At 38.6% G+C, this 22,480-nt stretch overlaps 1 protein-coding gene across 8 annotated transcripts in view; it reads right to left on the bottom strand.

The window, feature by feature from the left end:
* CHD2 (chromodomain helicase DNA binding protein 2) overlaps nucleotides 1–22,480 on the bottom strand; it is a 120,292-nt gene that overhangs the window by 26,702 nt on the left and 71,110 nt on the right. For all 8 annotated transcript variants that reach the window (XM_007164983.3, XM_007164986.3, XM_007164981.3 and 5 more), the window contains 11 exons: nucleotides 22,050–22,142; nucleotides 19,020–19,190; nucleotides 17,907–18,082; nucleotides 12,933–12,974; nucleotides 12,214–12,353; nucleotides 6,975–7,113; nucleotides 6,631–6,781; nucleotides 5,389–5,511; nucleotides 4,030–4,158; nucleotides 2,978–3,118; nucleotides 1,161–1,295 (listed from right to left, as the gene is read on the bottom strand). In XM_007164983.3, coding sequence (XP_007165045.2) covers nucleotides 1,161–1,295; nucleotides 2,978–3,118; nucleotides 4,030–4,158; nucleotides 5,389–5,511; nucleotides 6,631–6,781; nucleotides 6,975–7,113; nucleotides 12,214–12,353; nucleotides 12,933–12,974; nucleotides 17,907–18,082; nucleotides 19,020–19,190; nucleotides 22,050–22,142 — 1,440 coding nt within the window. The remainder of the gene's footprint in view (nucleotides 1–1,160; nucleotides 1,296–2,977; nucleotides 3,119–4,029; nucleotides 4,159–5,388; nucleotides 5,512–6,630; nucleotides 6,782–6,974; nucleotides 7,114–12,213; nucleotides 12,354–12,932; nucleotides 12,975–17,906; nucleotides 18,083–19,019; nucleotides 19,191–22,049; nucleotides 22,143–22,480) is intronic.

Below are 22,480 nucleotides of genomic sequence, written 5' to 3'. Positions count from 1 at the left end.
AGACAGTAAATAAAACTCTAGAAACACGCATGAGAATTACGATTTTATCTATACTGAATTTAGAATTGTGGCCACTTCTAGGGAGGTAGCAAACCATGACCGGAAGCTTCAACTTTATAGCCTGAGCCTTAAAAAGTTCAGACCTGACAAAACTTGATGGTACCTCTATCAATGCCTATTACATTCCTGAAATTTTTCTGTATTTTTAGAAGATATCATAATATAAAAACAAGAGTAAATGAGCCAGTATGTAAATGCAATTTCTTTTCTTTTTTTTTTTTACTTCAAGTATAATTGATTTACAGTGTTGTATAAGAGCAATTTTTTAAATAGTATGGTACCACAGAAGCGTTAGTTATGATTTTCTCTTATAAACACTGGGCTAAGAGGCAGGAAACAGATCAGAGAGCTAGTTGTGTAATGAATTTATTCATTTACTCATTTATTGAGCTACTTCTAGCATCTACACATACTTTATATAAGACACAGTACTTGCCCTCAGAGAGCTCACAGGAAGAAGAGTAAAGAGATTTAAGAAAAATGAGATAAGTGCGAAGAGAAAAAAAAATACACGTATGCATACAGGTTTCTGGGAACATGGGAAAAAAAAGGGTAAAAAGAGAGAAGACTGCCTTACAGGATGAGGTCAAAATTCTATGCTTTGCTTCCCCAGAGCAGGAATATTTTGAGATTTGGAAGATCACTTTCTCTCTGAAACTAAATTAACTATTCAAGTGAACAGTGATGTGTGGAAGTTTGGGGAAAGGAAAAGACCTCAAGAGAGGAGGGGAAGGGAAGCGAGTGCAACACAATGAAATACACACGTGCAGCTCCGGTAAGGGCCTAAGTCCCGGAGGACGCACTGGCCTGTTTCCATCCCATACAAGGCTTGGTCCATGACTCCTCCCCTCACCTGCCCTGTCTCCTATGAGGAGATGGACCACACCCTAGGCCACGTCTTGGCTCCTAGCCCCACAACACGGGAACACATAAGATAGGCCGTGCTCGCCACCGCTCCAGCTCACGCAGCCAGGACCCCAGCCTCGTCTCAGGTCATGCTGCTTAGACCGACTGAGGCTGAGTGGCGGGAACTACGAAAGGCAAAGCCGCAGCAAGCACTGTGGCTGCAGACCCCAGAATTCCTCAACTTCAGGACTTACTATGCTGAATGTCTCCTGGTCCAGATCATCATCCTCATCCTCTCCAATGGGGACAGGTTCACTTCCTGCTGTAATATGGACAGGACCCTGAGATCGCTTTGATTTACTTGAAGATTTGGCATCACCACCTTTAGGCTTTTAAAAAAGAGTTACAAGGAATCATTGTCATTTGTGTACTCCTGTCTTGCAATTTGGACTTCTCAGCTATGTCACATCACAAGTGGGTACACAGGATGGCCTCAGTTTTGAGACATCATGAAGCCAAACCTATTTGATTAACAGTTTAATCATATGTCATTCCCACTTCTGTCTCTAAACAGAGCCAGTTATAATTTTAGCTTCATCAATGCTATTCTGGCTTCTATTCCCTAATCCATAAAATGCATAAAAATGTCATCAAGAGCTTAAGATTGTGAATTGGCAGAGCCCTCACAGAGTAGCATGTAGCAACTTAAAAATGAAAGTACACTTTGATCTTGGAAACTGTATTAACCAAAATATTTCAAGTGATTGAAATTTACATAAATCCACATGGGTAAAGTTCATTTATCCATGAAAGGGTGCAGAAGGATGGAGACAGAGATACATATAAAAAATAACTTTATGTATGAACATTTAAAAACATAAAACAATACTATGCTTTGATTACGATTATGTAATATGTAGTAAAAGTATAAAAACATGGGCAGGAAGGTTTCACACGAACTTCAGGGCAGTGTTACAGAGGAGAGAAGAGGGAGGAGAGCAATGAAACTGGGAGAAGAAACAGAGGGGAGTCCCAGTAATGAGTGCATGGATACCAAATACAGTAGCCCAAAAAAAACCCACTTGAAGTAAACATGAAAAATGTTAACAACAGCTGCAATATCTGGGTAGTGGACACGTGGATGCTGGCTAAATCATTCTTTGTGCTTTTATTTTTAAAATATTTCACCTGAAGAGAAGAATACCTTTCTGCAGAAACACAGATGCAAAGAAAGGTATCTGTTACAGTACAGTTTATAACATTAGAAATTTGAAAGCAATTTCAATATGGGAAACTTAAATTGTTTCCAAAATGTTATAATCAAACAAAATCTTCCTTATCTATTAAAAATGATTTTAACTTTTATTTATTCACTTGGAAAGCTGTTTGTGATATATTGCTAAGTGGGGAGAAAAGGCTATCCAAACAGTCTGGTCTGATTTTTATTTTATATTTGTTCTTATATGCATAATAAAAAGTTCCAAAGGTACTCATCAAGAAATCTGTTAGAGCTATGACTGGATGGTAGAATTAAGGCAGTTATTTGTTTGTATGTTTTAACAATGATTAAAGATTAATTGCAAAATAATTTCATCAGAAGTCAGCAAGGTGCAACACTGTACCAGAATTCTGTGGTTTGGAGTGAACTTCATAAAACCCCAACATGAAGATGATATAATAATAGTAGGGCTTTCACCCGTTTCTACTCCAAAAGCTTAACTCTTGATAGTATTTCATAGTATTTCATGTATTCAGATTCATCTGTGGCCTGTGCTTTTCTACCATGAGTCTGAGAACATGTATCAAGTAGTTACCTGTCCTGTCTCATTCCAACACCCTCTCTGACATGTGTAATAAAGGCTTCTATATTAAAGACCACCACAGCTCACACACGCCCCTCTCTCTGCAGGAAGAGGTGCAGGCATCCCCCTGACAGCCCCACCCTTCCTTCTGGGATATACTCATAAAATGACAATCATTTCAGGGTCCCTCAAACCCCATTCTACTTCTAAACCCTAGAAGGGAATTTCAAAGGCTGCAGGCATCTCAGTAAGTAGAATGACATCGATACCTTCTCTTTCTTATCTTTTGATTTCTTCCTTTCCTTGTCCCCTTCCTTGTCTTTCCTAGAACTCATTTGTTTCTCCTTGTTCTCCTTGTTCTCTTTCTTCTTCTGTTTCTTTTTCATTGGACTTTTTTCTAAGCCATCATCCTAGAAAACAAACAAGGCTATGAGCTTTTGCCACAAACTTTACATTTCCTCGTTTACTTTCTAGAAAAAAAAGCACTGCCCCAATGGTTCATCACTGTGTCCACAGAAGTATGTTCTCAAGCATACAGCCTTAAAGCTATCTGCTTAAAGTGAAGCCTGTAGAGGCAGATGCTCTTCACTTACATCTTCTCTTTATTTCTCATAGCAACCCTTCAACACAGGCATTATCGTTCCCATTTCACAGATGGAAAAAACTGAGGAACAAAGAGATTATATACCTGCCAGGTAGTAATTGGTAAGGTTGCTACTATTTGAATTCATGCATGCTTGACTCAAATCCATGCTAGTTCACAAACCCACTGCTGATCCTCCTGGAAATAACCTCAAAGGGCAATTACACTTGAAGAGTAACAAAATAAAATCCCATAAAGTTTTCAGTCACTGAAACAACAGACTGAATGCTAGCAAGTTATTTTTCATTTTGCTTAGACCAGAGGTTACAAATTGACAGGCCTTGGGCCAAACCTGACCCACAGATGAGTTTTGTTTGGCCCACCCAACAATGAACTGCGCAACAGCTGCCCCTATACATTAGGCATGAGCTCCCTGGTTAACCACAGTCTCCACCACTCCCTATCGCTCCCACCAATGAGGCTGAGTGTCAACTGCCATTTGCATGGTTCCCTTCATTTCCTTCCATTACGAATTTACTTCTATTATGAATTTTCAATTGCTGATTTTAAATGAACAACTATATTCCTCTCTCACAGGTTAAGCAAAGACATAACATAGTTTCTATTTTTATTTTATCTACTCTGGCATGTAAACCAAACACATTTCAAATGATTTTATACCAGTTGGCACAATAAATGTAACTTAAAAATAATCTCAACTGAAATCCAGCCTCATACCTTTACTTCTCCCTCTTCTGATGGATTATCTGAGTGTCTAGGAGATGACAACTCAATTCCATGCTCATCTTTCAGCCTCGGTGCTTTGTTTTCCTTCTTTACTCGAGGCTTCCGCTTCTTTAATTTGGCCTGGAAAGGGTAAGAAAATGATGATAAATCAAGTCCCTCAAAAGCATGACCAAATAACATCATGATTCTTTGGAACAGTAGCAGCCATATAATTCGAACAAGGAAACTCAGAAAAAATTCAAAGGAGTGCAACCAATTTCACCTGAAGGAGAAAAAAAGAAACTATAGGCCTTATAAATCTCCTATGCCACACAAAAACATCCACATCCTTGAACCTACTGATTCCATTTTTTGGAATTCAATCTAAAGATAAAATTCAAAAGAAGAAAAAACACCTTACGTACAAAGATATAAATAAAGATAATGTATAAAATAAGAGTAACATTAAAAAAAACTAGAAGCATGTTATATCTAAAAATGATGAAAAGGTGTTCATCTACTCAAACAGATACAGTAATTTAAACAAGTAAAAACATGATGCAATCTATCTCTCCAGAACCTAACCTAACTTATAGAATATCCTCAACATATTATGTGAACAATGACATTAATTATGACACTACTACGCAGAAAAGGACAAGGTATGGGATAGGATTTTTTTCTAAAACTTGCTTTCTTTATAATATAGGGAAAGTAATACAAATGGCATAGCTCTAAGAGCACTTAAGGAACATGCACACACAAAGGCTGCTACTACTGGCTGTAACTTATAGTATCTCCTAACTGTGATTCTCATCTTTTTAGGCCTGAATTGAAATGAAAAGTTGGGGAAATAAAAGCTAAAGCTCAGATGAGTCCATTAGTAACTCGGTTGAAATTTTTCACTGAGCAAGTCAGGCAACTGTAACTGAAGTCCAGTTTCTGAATTAACTGTGTATCCTAATTACCCATTTTATCCCTGGGACTCATGATTACAAGTAGCCGAGTGTTAGCTGTAACAACGGGCAAACCCAGTGATACTCACGCAGTACTGAGAACTATATTCCAAAATTGAGGAAGGAGCATAAACACACAGCAACAGTATGTCTAGACCAGTGGCACTGGGAGAAATGAGGACTATTTTGAGGCAATATTTGAGGAGAATGCCAAGATGTTTAGGTCAATTACTAAATGAACATTCCTATCATTACCCAACCAAACCACCATTACTGGAACCTCAACAGCAACACCTGACAAGGAGAGGGTTAGCGTTCTGTGGAGATGCCTGGAGAGGGCATCTCTGCCCCGACCTAACCCTGCAGGGCTGGAGCCTCAGACCCCTGGACGGTGCCCGCTGGCAGCTGCACTCACCTCTTCCCCGCCCGTCACGGCCCCCTCCTTCTCCAGACTCTTCCTGAGCAGCTTCAGCAAGTAGTCCGCTCGGGTCTGCAGCTGCTTTCCCTGGGGCTTTTTATCTGTCTCCACTGGCAGGATCTTCAACAGGAAAGGAAGAGAAGTACCCGCCACGGCCCACGGCCCGGTTAGTGGATCAGGATAAACAGAGATGACAAACAACTGAGCAGTCCTTTCCCTCCCCACCACCCAAAATACAGATAAAGCCTCAGATCCTATCTCATGTCCATGGCTCCCAGTCACTGAAAATCCCTTATGAGCCGTTCTCGTTTTACAAAATGGGATGGAGAAATCCAGCTCTCCCACTGGCTCCTACCTGTGCTGTTAACAGGGTAGAACAACTCAGGTAGGAGGGGCTTGTTGGCTTCATCTGCTAGAGCATCCCAGCCGTCGTGGATTTCCTCCTTCCAGGAGCAGGGAATCCCTGGAGCTAGGTTAAAGCTTCATTTTAGATTGAAAATGCTTCTTAGAGCATTGCTGGAGAGCACTGAGCTATGCCAGGACACAGCTGGACCTCTCAGGCCAGACTGGATTTGGTCTCAGTGCTTATGGCAGGGTGCTGTCACCCTCTGAGAACATTGCACCTGGGATGAGCATTGTTTGACGTGCCAGGAAAAGCCCTGCCAGGAGCACAACATGGAGCGCATCCTACTAAAATTTGAGCCAGCTTTCCCTGCTTACAGCTCTGAGCACGGCCTTACTATACTTGGTAGCCTGATGTGCAACGGATAGGGTGGGAGGCTCGATTTTGTGGGAGAAGTACAGCCAGTGTTTAATTCCATTACAAAAAACACCAAGGTATGGCTCATTCTTTCTTCATGTGTAGAAATGAAATATGGCTGTTTCAAATATTGTTAAAAAAAGTGCCAACAACTAAAGCCGAGAAATGCTCTTATTATTAATAATCTTACCCTGGTATTTGTTGCAATGAGACTTGACCTACAATAAAAATCAGAATTTGAAGACTTCTCCTATAATTTCCCAAAAATTTCACCGGCTATTATCGTCATCTCTGAAATAGTGCCACAGTCCACTAAAGATGGTAATGTTTCCAAGGATAAAGAAATCCCAGGAATTTACTATTGTTCTAATTTCCAATTTGATCCCCACCCCCCAGAAAATAGTTAAAAGTAAGTAATCAATATAAAAATATTATACAACAAATCTTCTAGACATCTCCAGCATCACAGAAATACTTACTTTGTCAGTTAACTTAAGCTCTGGATCCGTTTTAATTAGCTCCCAGTTTCCATAGCCGTGTTCATAAATTCCCAGCAATAGGCGAGAATCATCCTCTACTCCCCACTCGACATCAAAATGTGCAGCTTTGACACGACAGGTTAAGCAGTATCTGAAAAGATTTCCAAAGCAGGAGGACATTAGAGGAGGGGTCTTTCTGATTTGGGAATAAACACCAATGAGCAAAGCACTCTGGTATGTTAGAGAAAAGACAATGAAAATACTACATAACTACACATATCTGTAACTTCAAATCTGTTTTCTAATGGCACAACCACCCACGCATGAGCATGTATTATACTCACTTTTTTTTTTCTTCAGGGTCTACAGGGATAGATTTATGCAGCATCTCAAACTCTTCTTCATGTTGGATAATAGATTTCACATTAACCTGAACCCCAGATATCTTGATAGTTGGGCCTCTCTTTTTCCCTGGTCCTTTCCCTAAAGAACACCAATTTCATATATTCGTTAAGTGAGAATTCGCTGAAGTTTCACAGAAAACATAGGTCAACAAATCCTGAACTCTTATTCCCTCAGCGTATATTTCTGGTTTATCGTTAATTCAAAGATATAATCAAGTAAGGCAAAAAATGTTCTCAATTAATGTTTGTAAAATAATCTCTAAACAATTCAGTTTTTTAAGATTTAGAATTTTTTAATCCAGTAGTGTTTATAATTGTATTTTAATCTTCCTATTTGTTTTATACTTTGGCTCTAAAATTACTAAAATTTATGAAAGAAGATTTTAAAGGAATAATATTAATGCTGAAGTTTTTTCTTTTGTTTTTCTAATCCATCAACAGATTTTTAAGTGCTTTAAAGGATGATCTTCTCTACTAAAAAAGTGTGAGATCAAGTTAATAACTAACACATTTGAAATGATGAACAAAAGAAGTCATGGAAAGGTTACCCTAGCCTGAGTTTCCAATTAAAGTAATCCTAGAGGTAAAAACAAAGTAGTCAATTCTAACCAAAGAGTCCAAATTGAAATGCATGATAATGACACTTGTCTGTGAGGGAGAAGATGGCTCAGAGCCTGAGAAAAGATTTCTTTTTTTAACATTCAAGTCGATGAAATGGCACTACAATTATAAACAATTATTTAGAGATTCTCATATAATCCACTAGAATTTCACTTGCAAATGCTATTCCCAACAATACTGATGAGTTCTGGAACAGAATGTGGCAAAATGGGAAAGGCACCTCCTCCGAAGATCAGAAATCTGGATTTATTCCCGGATCTGCACAAACTACCCCCTGTCCCCTTTCTCCTCTCACTTCTAGTTATTAACCTCTCTGGGTCTGTGTTTCCTCATCTGTAAAATAAAAAGATTGCAACAGAAAGATGGGCAAAGGATAAAGAGACAATTCACAGAAAAGGAAATACAAATGGTTCCATGTGAAAAATACTCAACCTCATTCATGGTAAGAGAAATGCAAATTAAATATATAGACATAGCCTTTTTAACCTCAGGTTGGGAAAATTCAAAGATTTGAAAATATGTTGGTGCGATTAAGAGGAAACAGACACTGCCATTCTAGTCAATGCTGGTGGGAGGATATGGCGCAAATGGCATACACACAAGATTATTTACCACAACACCGTAAAGCAAAAGATTGGAAAGCTAAACGCCCATTAACAGGATACTAATATTGTAAATCCATAACAGATTGTGTAGCTCTTCAAAAAAGAAAAATTCAGGCAGTGGAGAAAAGATCAACCATCTTTAATGAATGGTGTTGAGACATATAGTAGCCATATAGGAAAAATCCAAAATCCAAAAAACCTGGATGCAATACCAGGAAAGACTCCAAGTGAATCAGAGATATAAAAGTAAATGAAATCACATAGGTATTGGTAGTGGTGGGGGGTGGTGATCTTAATGACTTCCCTTATATCCTCAGAGTAGAAAAAAAAAAATTTTTTTTAGTTTGTTACAAGATATTGAATATAATAGTTCCTTGTGCTATATTAAATCCCTGTTGTTTACCTCTTTTATATATAGTAGTGTGCATCTGCTAATCCCATACTCCCAATTTATCCCTTTCCCCTTTGGTAACCATAAATTTGCTTTCTCTGTCTGTGAGTCTGTTTCTGTTTTGTAGAGAAATGTTTTTAACTGATCAAAATCCAAAACAAAAATAGGGTAAAAGATTGATAAATTTGACTATATAAAATTTTTTTAAGTTGTCTGTACAAAATACCATAGCAAAGTGAGAGGACAAATCACAAACTGGAGGAGAACACTGGCAACTTTTATCAGAAAAAGAGATCCTGGGACTTCCCTGGTGGTGCAGTGGTTAGGATTCCACCTGCCAATGCAGGGGACACAGGTTCGATCCCTGGTCCGGGAAGATCCCACATGCCGTGGAGCAACTAAGCCTGTGAGCCACAACTACTGAGCCTGTGCTCTAGAGCCCGTGAGCCACAACTACTGAGCCCGTGTGCCACAACTACTGAAGCCCACATGCCTAGAGCCTGTGCTCCACAACAAGAGAAGCCACCACAGTGAGAAGCCCACGCACTGCAAAGGAGAGTAGCTCCCGCTCGCCGCAACTAGGGAAAGCCCACGCGCAGCAACGAAGACCCAACACAGCCAAAAACAAAATAAATAAAAATTTTTAAAAATTCCCTGTATTAAATCTTCTTAAAAAAAAAAAAAAAGAAAAAGAGATCCTAAAAATTAAGACCAACAGCTCAATAGAAAATGGGCATAATATATGTACAGACAGTTCACAAGTGGCCCTCAGAAAAGATGCACAACCTTGCTCATTAAAAGAAAAATGAGATGCCATTTCCCAACTGTCAGTTTGGCAAAAATCCAAACATTTGACAATACATTCTGTTGCGTATGAATATACATTGTAGGTGGCAATGTAAATGGTATCAGATTTATGAAGAATTTGGCAGTATCTAACCAAATTACATATGCATTTTTCCCAGGACTCAACAATCCCACTTCCAGAAATTTATCCCAAAGATATGCTGGCAGAGGTATGAAACAGCATATTCATTAAACTATTTATTCATTGTGGCTTTATTTATAGTGGCAGAAGACTGAAAACAACCCAAATATTTATTACTAGGGGATATTAAAGTGTGAATTAACATCTATCTACACAGTGGAATACTGTGCAATTGTAAAAGGAAGAAGGTATGAACTCTACACAGTAAGATGGAGTGAACACCATATGTGAAAATAAGTAGGTGCAGAACAGAATATAATGTATGATATCTCCTGTATAATAGCGAAAATACACACACACAGATTTAAAATTTTAAAAAGAAACAATGGAAAGATAAGCCCAAAACTAATAGAAATGATTACCTACAGGGGAGGAAGAGAACAGTACTGGGGGGACAGGAATGAAGGCAAGATTCTCTCATCGTGTTCCTGGTTTTGTTCTGACTTTGGGCCATGCAAATGTTTTACATAACTAAAGAAGCAAAGTTTCATCAAAAGGAGAAAAGTAGTCCCTAGAAACTGAAAAGACAAGAAAACAAAAGATACTAAACTATATATTAAGTTGGTGGCATAACCACACAGAGAAAAGAACAATTTCAAATAATTTTAAAACATAGTACTTTGTGTACTGCTAGTGAGGTGTATTTTAAGGACAAAAAGAAACACAGAGAAATCAAACTCCGCATTAAGAAGTCTTATTGTTAACAGTAAAATTAGGGGGATTCCCTGGCAGTCCAGTGGTTAGGACTCGGCGCTTTCACTGCCATGGCCCAGGTTCAATCCCTGGGCAGGGAACTAAGATCACACAAGCCACACAGCACAGCCAAAGAAAGAAAGAAGAAAAAAAGCAAACAAAAACAGTAAAATTGGTATTAATATTTGGAAATGTGTATAATGTATAAGACAAATACATGATTATGTTAACATTTTTAGGAACAAAATTTTCAACTTAAGCAAAGAGATATCGATAATCTTACATTAGAATTGGAAATGTTAACCTGGACTCAGGAATATGCTAAATGCCGGTTTATAGAAAATATATATGGAAACAAGTTAAGCAATGCCAGAAGGAAGCAATCGACCAGATGCAGAATGTGAACATGCAGAGATGCAGAGAAAAGAAGCATGTGGAAAGGAAAGGACTGTTACAAGGAAATATCTCCAAATATGCTGTGAGATGGACAAAGCAAGGTACAGAACAGTGTGCATGCTGCAGCACCAACTGTGTTAAAACAGTATCTATTCATTTTTTGAACATATGTATTCTTATATTTCTAGAAGGAGACAAGAAATAGGGATACCTGTTTTTCATTTTTGAGCCATGTGAATGTAATACTTATTCAAAACAATTACAAGGAAAAAAAAAAACACTGTAAAGTTAAGATTTACTTTTGGGTGTATTCTTGGCGCTATAAAAGCACATATTTGGATCACTGTCCAAACCACTCAAGTTATTTAAGTTTCTTTCATGGAAAAAAAAAAATCTAAAAATGTTTTTGACTGTATTCAAGATATTTTAAAATTCTATTACTTTTAGTAACAGCCTTAAGAAGAAAATTTCAAAGCATAAATACTTCTTTACTTAATGAAATAGCTAACACTGCAAGCCAGACGTGATGACAAGCACTTCACATGTACGGAATTATTCAAGTGACCATCCAAACCCTTTGAGGCACGGACTACTACTCTATTTTGCACATGAGACTGTTAAGAGGCTATCACTTGTCTCAGGTCTTACAGCTAAGAAATGGCAGGACCAAGATTCCAGGTAAACTGGCTGCCTCCAGGGCCTGAATACTTAACCACAGATGACAGAGCCTCCTGTGAGTAGCATCAGTGAAGGGTGACAAAAGAATGGGGGCAATGGCACAGATAAACCACAGTCCAGTGAACTGTGGAATGACCACACCCTCATCTTTTTGTTTGAGGTTCAACTATAAGGGTGTCCTTTAACAACAAGGACCTCAGCTCTCTCCTGACACCTCCTGCTTTTAAAGGACAGGCAAAAAGCACTCTTGGTGTATAAGACAAAACACACTACAGGTCAAATCGAATTACAACAAATTCTAGTGCCAAGAGAGTCTCACTGCAACAAAAAGGTTTACAATATTCATCTACTATTTTTATTCTAACTAATTCTCTAAATCCTTTAAGTTTATCACAACAAAACAATACATGTATGTATATCCAAGATAATTACTGATGTCTGTGGTCTGTAATGTCCTCACTTACAGCCAAAATACAAATGTGTCCACTCAGCTTTACCCACTCAGGTCTTTACATCATTCAAACCAATCTAAACTTTCTACAGTAACATTAAAAGAAATCATTCATCTTGTTCATTACTTTGCACCTTCTGCAAATCAACTTCATTTGTGAGTAAATCTTTAGAATCTTAAAACTGAGCTCACGTAAAGGCAGGTGAGAATACACACCTCAAAAAATTAGGGATGCATGGGATATAAGTGTGTTCATCTTTAAAAAAAAAAAAAAAAAAAAAGACCCTTAGCAGCAGAGATCCCAATCCACAAGTGCCAGGTCTTTGAGAATCACTAACGGAGACATGCTGACTTACCCTCGCTGGCATTTTCTTTCAGCTGTTCTTCGTATTCTTGCATTGCTGACACACAGCTGTTGTGAATCAATTCCCCTAGGCGCTTCAGATCTGCCACAGACTTATCTACCAACTCAGCATCACGTGCTATGCACTCCAGCCTGAGGGAAGACAAATACGGGGATACCTCAAGGCCCTGTGCCCACGTTTCTAATGTCATGTGAGCTACCACTTGGTTTCACATAAGCTTACTCCTGCAAAGACACTTTTCTCTACATGCCTTAATTGATCGTTCCAACAAGAACCCTCGGACAGTGACTGACGACTTACTTTCCATCATAAAGAATTTGACTTGGAATAGTCCACAAAAACAGACTAATTTCAAAAAACAGAGGGGAAAGGGTTCAGCTTTCTTTATTAACTAAATGCGCTGTCTGATAACAGTAGCAGGTGAAGTGCCCCAAAGCTCTTTGCACTGGTTTGTTTCTTTGTGCTCACTTTCCTTTCTCTAGCCTACTTTCATTCACTGCAATGTTCCTAGAAGCGAAGTACAGTTACATGTACAATATGTTTCGTTGATCTCCAAGTCATCTGGAGCAGGTGAGTAAATTAATGTCTAAAAACCAGGCTGTCAAAAGGTGCCAGACCTTAAAAATGGAAAGTAGAACCAAAAAAAGAAACCTCTACAATACAGAAGTGAAAAAGAGGTGGATAAGGAACTATTATATTACTAAGCTTACCGTTCAAGAGGGAGACCAAACTTCTTATACGCCTTGATGAACCTAAGAAAATCATCAATAAATCACATTAGAAAAACAGACTTCAGCTATGTTAATGCAAACACATCCTGTGATGAAATATGAGCCATACAAACTGTCAAAAAGAGACCAGGCCCAATCCTTGCGACTGCCACTAAATGAACTAAAGTTGGCCTTTGAAAGTGGCCAGCTTAAAATAATGAGTGCTAAAAATCTATTCAAAGATTAACTTTATTCTCAGTGACTGGTCATGAAACTGCTTATGGACATAATTGAGAATGGTGACTTAACTCTAGTACTATCATTTTTAGAAGTTTATGGAGTTCAATAGATAATAAATGATTTAAAAATCACAACCTCTTATAATAAAATCCAGTACAGTTAAGTGGTCTATTTAGTCCACTATTGTTACTTTCAATTCCACACTACAATATTTTCCATTACTTTCTGGTCAATAATACAAATATAAGGTTTTTAGGACTGCCTCAAATACTTTTTGTAATGAGGCAAAGTAAAATAAACATATGATTTTAAACTTTTTAGGCAAAACTATTTTGGAAACTCTGACTCCTTCTGCCAAACATTGTCTCCAGCCAAAAATCTAATCTATCCTTCCACAAGTCTCTAGCCTAAACCATGCTACATGCCAATCCATGTGTAATCCACTCCCCTCCCTAGAGCCAACCACTAGCACTTTCACTAAAAAAGCGAGATGCCATGATATATCAAGGGCATCACTGTAACATGCCAAACTACCTGATTAGATAAAAATGAAGGCAGAGATACTATGGAGAAAAAAAATGAGAAGAGAGGGCACAGCAATTAAAGAAAATGGGGATGAATATAACAATAGCTAAGAAACAATATTAAAGGAACAGCATGGATTAGGAAAGTACTATATGTGAAAGCAAACCTGAGGATTATTCCTCCACTCTACATTTCTTCTTCTTGATATATACTGAAATATTTTACATCTGCAATAATATGCCATTTGGGATTACTTCAAAATAATATTGAGACAGAGAAGCATTCCAGGAATGGTGGAGTAAGGACCTCTGAAAATCCGCTCCTCCATAAAAGCAACAAGAACACTGGCAAAATCGTCAAAATCAACTTTGTTAGAATGCTGGAAATTAACCAAAGGCTTGCAGCCATCTTATGAGCATTTATTCAAGAAAATGGCTGAATCTCAGTATGAACAGTGAGCTCTCTGGCATTTTGACTTGCTCTATTTCCCATGCCCTCTCCCCAGCTCCATGACTGCCTTGAAAACTACACCTTCCCAACTACTGCAGCTGTGCAAAGAAGCAACACAGCAGCCACTAGAGGGAGCAGAACAGGCCTAGAGCTCCCCAAAAGCTCTTTCCCCAGAGAACAGTGCTATTTGACCTGACTGACAGCACCCTGAGAAGCTCCATTCTCAGACTTGCCTTCATTCGACCTGACTCTGTATGAAGAACACTCTGTAGTTCATTGGTCAAAAAACAGTTAGAGGCAAAGGTTTAACACCACAGCTGCCTGAGGCAGCATTATAAGTTGGTGATATGAACAGGCTGACCAAAAACTGCAATGGAAAAACTTAGGGGAAAAGATGTCCACAAGTCTTGGGGTCTTTGAAAAGCTCAGGCATCTTCCTGGGTATCTAGAAGGCTGCATATATGCAGGGCTATGTGCAGGCACAGAGAAGACCTGAGGAGCTGTGAATCTCTCACCTCTGACTGGCATTGAGGCTCTGCACAAACAGGAACTGAAGCTTAAGGCAGAGCTGTAAACTGCCTACCAGAACATTGAAGACATCCCCAAAATACACAAGTAGCCCTTCAGCAAGGGCTGGTAGATTTACTGGTTGGTAGACTTAAGGTGTTTAAGGAAGTCTCTGTCCAATCATTAGCTGACCACTAACCTAAATGAGCAGAGACTTCAAAAGACAGAGAAGACAGACTTCACAGAACCAGTCCAGAAAAGTTACTAAACAAACAGCAACAACAACAAACAGCAAATAAAAAAACCTCTTGCTGGCAGGGGGAATCTGATTTCCAGACCTGCCACATTGTATTACTTAAAATGTCTAGTTTTCAACAAAAAATTATGGAAAACAAGAAAGTATGGTCCCTATACAGGGAAGGAAGATGGTTTTCAATGGAAATAGACCCTGAGGAAGTCCAGAAGTTGAACTTATTAGACAAAGGTTTTAATCAACTATTATAAATATATACAAGAACTAAAGGAATCCATGTCTGACGAATTAAAAGAAAATTTGAGAATAATATATCACCAAATGGAGAATATCAACAGAGACAGAAATTATATAAAGGAGTCAAATATAAATTCTGGAGTTGAAAAGTACAATAACTAAGATGAAAAAAATCACTAGAGAGGCTCAGGATTAGATATGAATTGACAGAAGAAAAAAAAATCAGTTAAAAGATAGGTCAACTGAGGGACTTACTTCTCTGGTGGCACAGTGGTTAAGAATCTGCCTGACAATAGAGGGGACACAGGTTTGATCCCTGGTCTGGGAAGATCCCGCATGCCGAGGAACAACAAAGCTCGTGCGCCGCAACTACTGAGCCCGTGCGCCACAACTACTGAAGCCCATGTGCTCTAGGGCCCGTGTGCCACAACTACTGAGCCCACATGCTGCAACTACTGAAGCCCGCACACCTAGAGCCTGTGCTCTGCAACAAGCCACCGCAATGAGAAGCCCACACACTGCAATGAAGAGTAGCCCTCACTTGCTGCAACGAAGACACAACGCAGCCAAAAATAAATTAAAACAAAAAACAAAAAACAAGAGATGCGTTTAAAAAAAAAAAAAAGATAGGTCAACTGAGATTATCCAATGTGAAAGACAGAAAAAGAATCAAGACTAGCCTTCAAAAACAAAGGAGAAATTAAGACATTCCTAGATAAATAAAAAGAAAGAATTTGTTGCTAGCAGACCTGCCCTAAAAGAAATACTAAAGAGAGTACTCCGGGCAGAAATGAAAAGACATGAAACAATAACTCAAATCCACATGAATAAATAAGAGCCTCAGGAGGATACCTGAGTAAGTAGATAAAAAGACAGTGTATATGTATTTTTGTCAGTAACTCTTTTCTTCTCCTAAATGATTTTAACTATCAATTGCATTAAGGCGATAATTATAAAACTGTGTTGGTGGGCTTATAAAGTATAAAGATGTAATCTGTGTGACAATAAAAGCACAAAAGAGGGGGAAGAAATGTACCTAAACTGGAGTAAAGTTTTAGAACACCACTGAAATTAAGGTGGTATTAGTCTAAACTAAATTGTTCTAAGTTAAAACATTAAATTACAATCTCCAGGGAAACCACTAACAAAATAACTTTTAAAATATAAAAGAAACAAGAGAATTAAAATAGTATACTAAAAAATATGTAATACAAAAGAAGGCAGTAATGGGGGAATAAAGGAACAAAAAAGACCCAAGACATAAAAAACGAACAGCAAAATGCAGACATAAATTCTATCTTATAAGTAACTGCATTAAATGTAAATGGTTTAAAGACTTCAATCAAAAGGAAGAGATCAATAGAATGGATTTTTAAAAAACATCTAACTATATACTACCTACAAGAGTTGCAAGCTAGATTCAAAGACACAAATAGATTGAAATAAAAGAGGAAAAAGATACTGCACATACAATACCAAAAGAGAACTGGAGTGTCTGCACTAATATCTAACCAAGTTATAAACTTTAAGACATAAATTGTTACTAGAGACAAAGAAGGACATTTTATAATGAGAAAACGGTCAATTCATCAAGACAACATATTATAAAGCATACACACCTAACAGCAGAGGCCCAAAACATATGAAGCAAAAACTGACAGAATAGAAGGGAGAAATAAACAATACAGCAATAATAGGGCCTTCAATACCCCATTTCCAATAATGGATAGATCAGGCAGAAGATCAATAAGGAAATGGAAGATCTGAACAATAGTAAACCAAATAGACTTAAAAAACATCTATAGAACACTCCACTCAACTGCAGCAGAATATACATTCTTCTCAAAGTAACACTGAGGGGAGGGAAAGTAGAAATATGGCACACACACAAGACTGACTGCAAACTCATAATGGTTAAAATAATACCCGGGAGGGGTGTGTTAATATTCTATCAATGTTTGTACACATTTACATTTTTCCATAATAAATTAAACAAAGAAAGAATAAAAGAACAGGTATAACATTTAGTGGGAAACAAAGACCTTGTGATTTCAAATACTGACCTAAAAGGACTATTTGATAATAGTTAAAATTTGGGTTAGACCATAAAGTTAATCATTTTCATATTTTCTACTTTCTTCAGCTTTTAAAAAAAATAACATGGAAGCTAGGGGAAAAGTGGTTTGGAAGCAATAATTTTAGATTTTTCTGGAGGGAAGAGGGGGTGTGAAGCAGACACCAACAAATGTGTAATAAGTACTGACATAGAAAGATGCCTAAAATTGATTATAAGTGACAAGAAGCTGCAGAACAGTATGTTGTATATACCAATAAACCAAACTGGTATCAGCACTAACACTGATGGAAAGTAAACTGGGGTTATCTGTACTACTTTAATTTTTATATTTATACCATTTCTTTTATCTACATTGATACATATGTATGTATGTATTTATTCATATTCTTCAATAAAAACAAAAGAGAAAGTTTCAGCCCAAGTTTACCTCCAACAGCCTCTTTCCTCTTGGCTGGACTTTCTTTGTGAAATGTTCAGAACCCAGAACAAGAAGTAAACAAAAAGAAAGAGCTCAACTGAGGAAAACCTTGGAGAAGGGAGAATCATCCTGGGGCCTTGGAGCATGGCTCAGTCCCCCTTGCCTCCCTCTGACCTCCCTGTCATCAATGTCAGGGATCCATCAACCTGAGGCTTACAGCATGTCCTTCCAAATGTGAGGGGGAAGGAGAGCAGAGCCCCTACTAACCTCCGGATCTCGGCATCAGTGAATCCCTCCACGAGGTCCTTCCGCACACTTCGGGGGCGCCCTCTGCGCTTGGGCTTCTTGTCATCATCAGAGTCATCTGTCTCACTCTCAGAGGCAGAGGATCTCTGGGCCTGCCTCTTAGACTCAGTATCAGAGTCACTGTCATTTGTCTGAGCCTGAAAAGGCAAAGTCACATTGTAACAAGTGCCAGGTCCAAGAGATCTAAGGACTTAAGACCAGCCCATCTTAACCCCTTAAAACTCAGAACTTCCCATCGTATCAGGCAAGTCAATTTCCCTTTAAGAAAGAAGGAGGCAGATGGCATGTGATGAAAGAAGACCTGCTTGGGATAGTCACTCTGCCAGAGACATACTGTAATGTCATTAAGTAAACTGGAATAAAAATATTTGGATTGTGGCTTCATGTTTACTTCCTTGGGCAAATTACTTTACTTCTTCATGCCTTTGTTTTCCATTTGTAAAATGGGGACAATAGCACCTATAATACAGGGTTTTCATAAGAATTAAATGAGTCAGTAAGTGGAAAAGCACTAACTTATGCCTGACATACAGGAAATACTCAATGATAGCTACTATTAGCTAATACTGATTTACTAGGATCTCAGACAAACCTGAGTCTGTTAACTCCAACAACTGGGTAATAAAACAGTCTATCTACTTAAATGTTGTTGCAAAAATCAAATTAGATAGTGCCTATGATAGAGCTTTGTAAACTGAAGCACCTTTATATAATCTCTTACTAAGTATTTATGCCAAGTGCTATGAACAAACTCTTAAAGGTTAAAAGAGGTTTGACTCTGAAAGTCAAAGGCCTTGCCAATTAGAACCAAACTCTTAGACTTACTGGTTCTAATCTCAAGGGCAAAATGCAAACTTCTGTCAAACTCAAATCCTGTCCAGCCATCTCACAAAGAGCCAATCTGCAAAGATCAAATGGCTCATAGGTATGTGCATGAGCCTTGTGCATTTTTCCATTTCCCTCTGCTAGGTTTCCTATAACTCTGCCCTGGAACCCTCCACGTCCAGACAACAACATAAGGTGAACAAAATAAGAAGTATCAATACTTCCATATCTTTCATGTTACTTGATCACCTTTTTAGTGGAACTCCGAATTCGAGGCAACATATAAATTTCTTCCAGTTCTTTCTGCCGCTCTTCCTCCTCTACTTTCTTCCTTTGTTCCTCTGGAATGATCTCATCCCAGTCCTTGTGAGGACGCTCTTCTAGTTCTTCTTCATCCTCCATTGTTGCGAAGTTGGCAACCTTAAAACAATGGACAACTCATTGTCTGACTGACATTTCCCTATTTCCCAAACACCATCTACTAACACACCAATTCAAGCACTGTTTTTAATCTAACATGCTATGAATGATAATAGGACTCCTGTGATATTACATAATCAAATAATTAATTTTCTACTCATCTCTCCCTTATCACCCCCCCCCAAAATCTACTTGCCAAATCCTAAAGTTCATCAGAAATTTTACTGAAAAACGGGGAAAGATATAAAGCTACAAACTGTCTTATTATAAGTTTTATTGAAAGATTTGCTGTTAAATCATACACATTTTCTAATGTACTAATTAGAAATTTCAGATTTATTTAGATTATAACATTTGAAAACCTAATACTAATCCATTACGAACTTACCGTCCTATACATTATAAATCACTACTGAATAGAGCTCATTTGAAACAACCCATAACTCAAAGCAGTAGCTATTGGTTACCTTATTCATTTTTATCAAAAGTATAGAAGCTAAAGGTATGTAAGAATTTCATATGCTCAAAACTGCATGTTAGTCTTAGGAATAAAAACAAGAACACAAAATGCAAAAAATTGAAACAAACCTGGAAGAATATTCCATTTATTTCATATCAAATATTTAATATATTTAGACCAGGACACCATCATGAACATTACTTCTGTTTAAGAAGGGAGCAGGGGGGCTTCCCTGGTGGCGCGGTGGTTGAGAGTCTGCCTGCCAATGCAGGGGACGCGGGTTCGAGCCCTGGTCTGGGAAGATCCCACATGCCGCGGAGCGGCTCGGCCCGTGAGCCACAGTTGCTGGGCCTGCGCGTCTGGAGCCTGTGCTCGGCAGCGGGGGGCCGCGATGGTGAGAGGCCCGCGCACCGCGATGAAGAGTGGCCCCCGCACCGCGATGAAGAGTGGCCCCCGCTTGCCACAACTGGAGAAAGCCCTCGCACAGAAACGAAGACCCAACACAGCCATACATACATACATACATACATACATAAAAAGAATGTAAGCAGACAAGAATAGCATTAAAAAATAAATAAATAAATAAAGTCCCAAGAAGTGAAAAGTCACCTCTAAAAAAAAAAAAAAAAAAAAAAAAAAGAAGGGAGCAGGGGCTTCCCTAGTGGCGCAGTGGTTAAGAATCTGCCTGCCAATGCAGGGGACACGGGTTCGAGCCCTGGTCTGCGAAGATACCACATGCCGCGGAGCAACTAAGCCCGTGAGCCACAACTACTGAGCCTGTGCGTCTGGACCCTGTGCTCCGCAACGGGAGAGGCCGCGACAGTGAGAGGCCCGCCCGCTGCAACTGGAGAAAGCCCTTGCACAGAAACGAAGACCCAACACAGCCAAAATAAAAAAAAATTAAAAAAAAAAAGCCAATAAAAAAATATATATATAAAATTAAAAAAAAAAAAAAAAAAAGGGAGCAGTACCCATAGAAGTGAAATCCAGTTGAAACACTAACAATTCACCTCCATCCTCTGCATCCGCAGACACATTAACTCTGATCCTAGAGCTCTGTGATCCACTCAACTCCTTCCTTTTTCTTCCACTAAGACAACTTCTACCTGTGGCCAACCTTGGACTTCATCACAAAATAATGCTTCCTTTCAAACACTTCTTCCTCAACCCTTATGGGTCTACCACACATAACCATCAATGTAACCTCCAGGTCTTCCCTGCTTCTCTAACATGCATGGAACCAAACCATGATGAATCCATTCAACCACATTCTCACTGGAATCTGGGAAACTTCTGCCACTTTGATGACTCTTCTATGCCTCCCAAGCCAATCTTCCACCTTGGGATGGCCAACTGATTCAACTTCTCTGACCTCAAGTATTTCTGGAGCAAGTCATATGATCCTGCTGACTGGCTCTAATGTGAAGCCCCATCTTCTAAATTCAGCTCTACACCCTAAATCAAGTTCCTCCTGGCAACTCCTGGCCCCTGGATGGGACTATCCCAAATCTTTTCCACTTCTCAGCAAACACCTCACTTAATTTACTGGTTATTAAGGTCACCAGTTGCAACTCCTACATCTTCTCTCCCCTCTAGTCCCTGAAGTGTATACTTTCCTTTTTCTTTCAAAGGCCAGTTCCTCCATCTGTGCTTTTGATTATATCTGTTCCAGTCTCCTCCTGGGCAATGTGCAATCAAATTTTCCTTTTTTCCTTAGAACCTTCAGTATTTCCCTATTCTCAATTTCTTTCCTCAACCTAGAAACGTGGTAACACCTTTAAAAAACTTTGCCTTGCTTGATCCTTCTATCCTCATAAATTACTTTCACTGATCTCTTCACTAAGCTTTTTATTAATGTCTATACTCAATGCTGTCACCTCCTACTCATCAGGTGCCCAGCTTCTGCATTTAGTCCTGATCTCATTTAATTTTCTATCAAATACCACTAACTACCCTGTAACTGTCCTTAAAAAAAAATCCCACCAAGTCAAGAGCTTCCCAACTGTCACCTTCTATTTTCATACCTTTGACCTCTCTTTCTTATGATTCTATTAATGTCTCTCCCACAACCTCTCCACCCCTCCCAGAGCTCCACACTATCAAGTTCTCCACCTATCCCACTGACAGCTTATTCTCAGCCCTTGTCACACCGACTTCTTTTCCTCTACCCACTGAATCTGGGCAGGATGGACCACTTCAGTGGTGACCCTCATGGGGAGGACTATACAGTCTATACCCACATCATACTTGGAACTCTAGAGAATGATTTTGAGGGATATGAGTCAACTTAGGTAAAGAGAAAAGCAGAGTCCCTTGCACCCAGAAAGTACTGACAGGCATTACTTATTATTGGTTCATGAATCAATGCTAAAGACTTTCTCAGACAATGATTTTCATACCTTAAATTGTGACAGAAGCTCATCTGTTGCACTTGTTGAGACTTCATTCTCTCTGGTTTCAGCCAAGCGCAAAATTTCATCTATATCCATTTCCTAAAAGAACAAGAGCAACACAAACATGGTAAAAAGGCAACAGTGGTACACATCTACTGAAAATGACTGGTGCAAATAAACCAACTCTCTTCTCTGATATTCCATTTTCTTTTACACTCTCAGTTTCATGTCCTTTATATCTAATGTTTCAAACTACTATTTATACAAATGATAAGATGAAACTTCAGATATTACAAGAAATAAAATTGGAACAAAAAAGACCAAAGACAAAATCCTCAAATGCTTTTCTCATTCTTTCCTAGTCAATTTAGTAAGAGCTTTTAACTCTGTAAGAAAAAAAAGAGAAACTATGTTCTGCAAGTAACTACTGTTTCTTT

The sequence above is a fragment of the Balaenoptera acutorostrata genome, chromosome 3 (genome assembly GCF_949987535.1).
Source record: "Balaenoptera acutorostrata chromosome 3, mBalAcu1.1, whole genome shotgun sequence".
In the NCBI taxonomy this organism is placed as follows: Eukaryota; Metazoa; Chordata; class Mammalia; order Artiodactyla; family Balaenopteridae; genus Balaenoptera; species Balaenoptera acutorostrata.
This window is presented reverse-complemented; position numbering and strand designations above follow the sequence as displayed.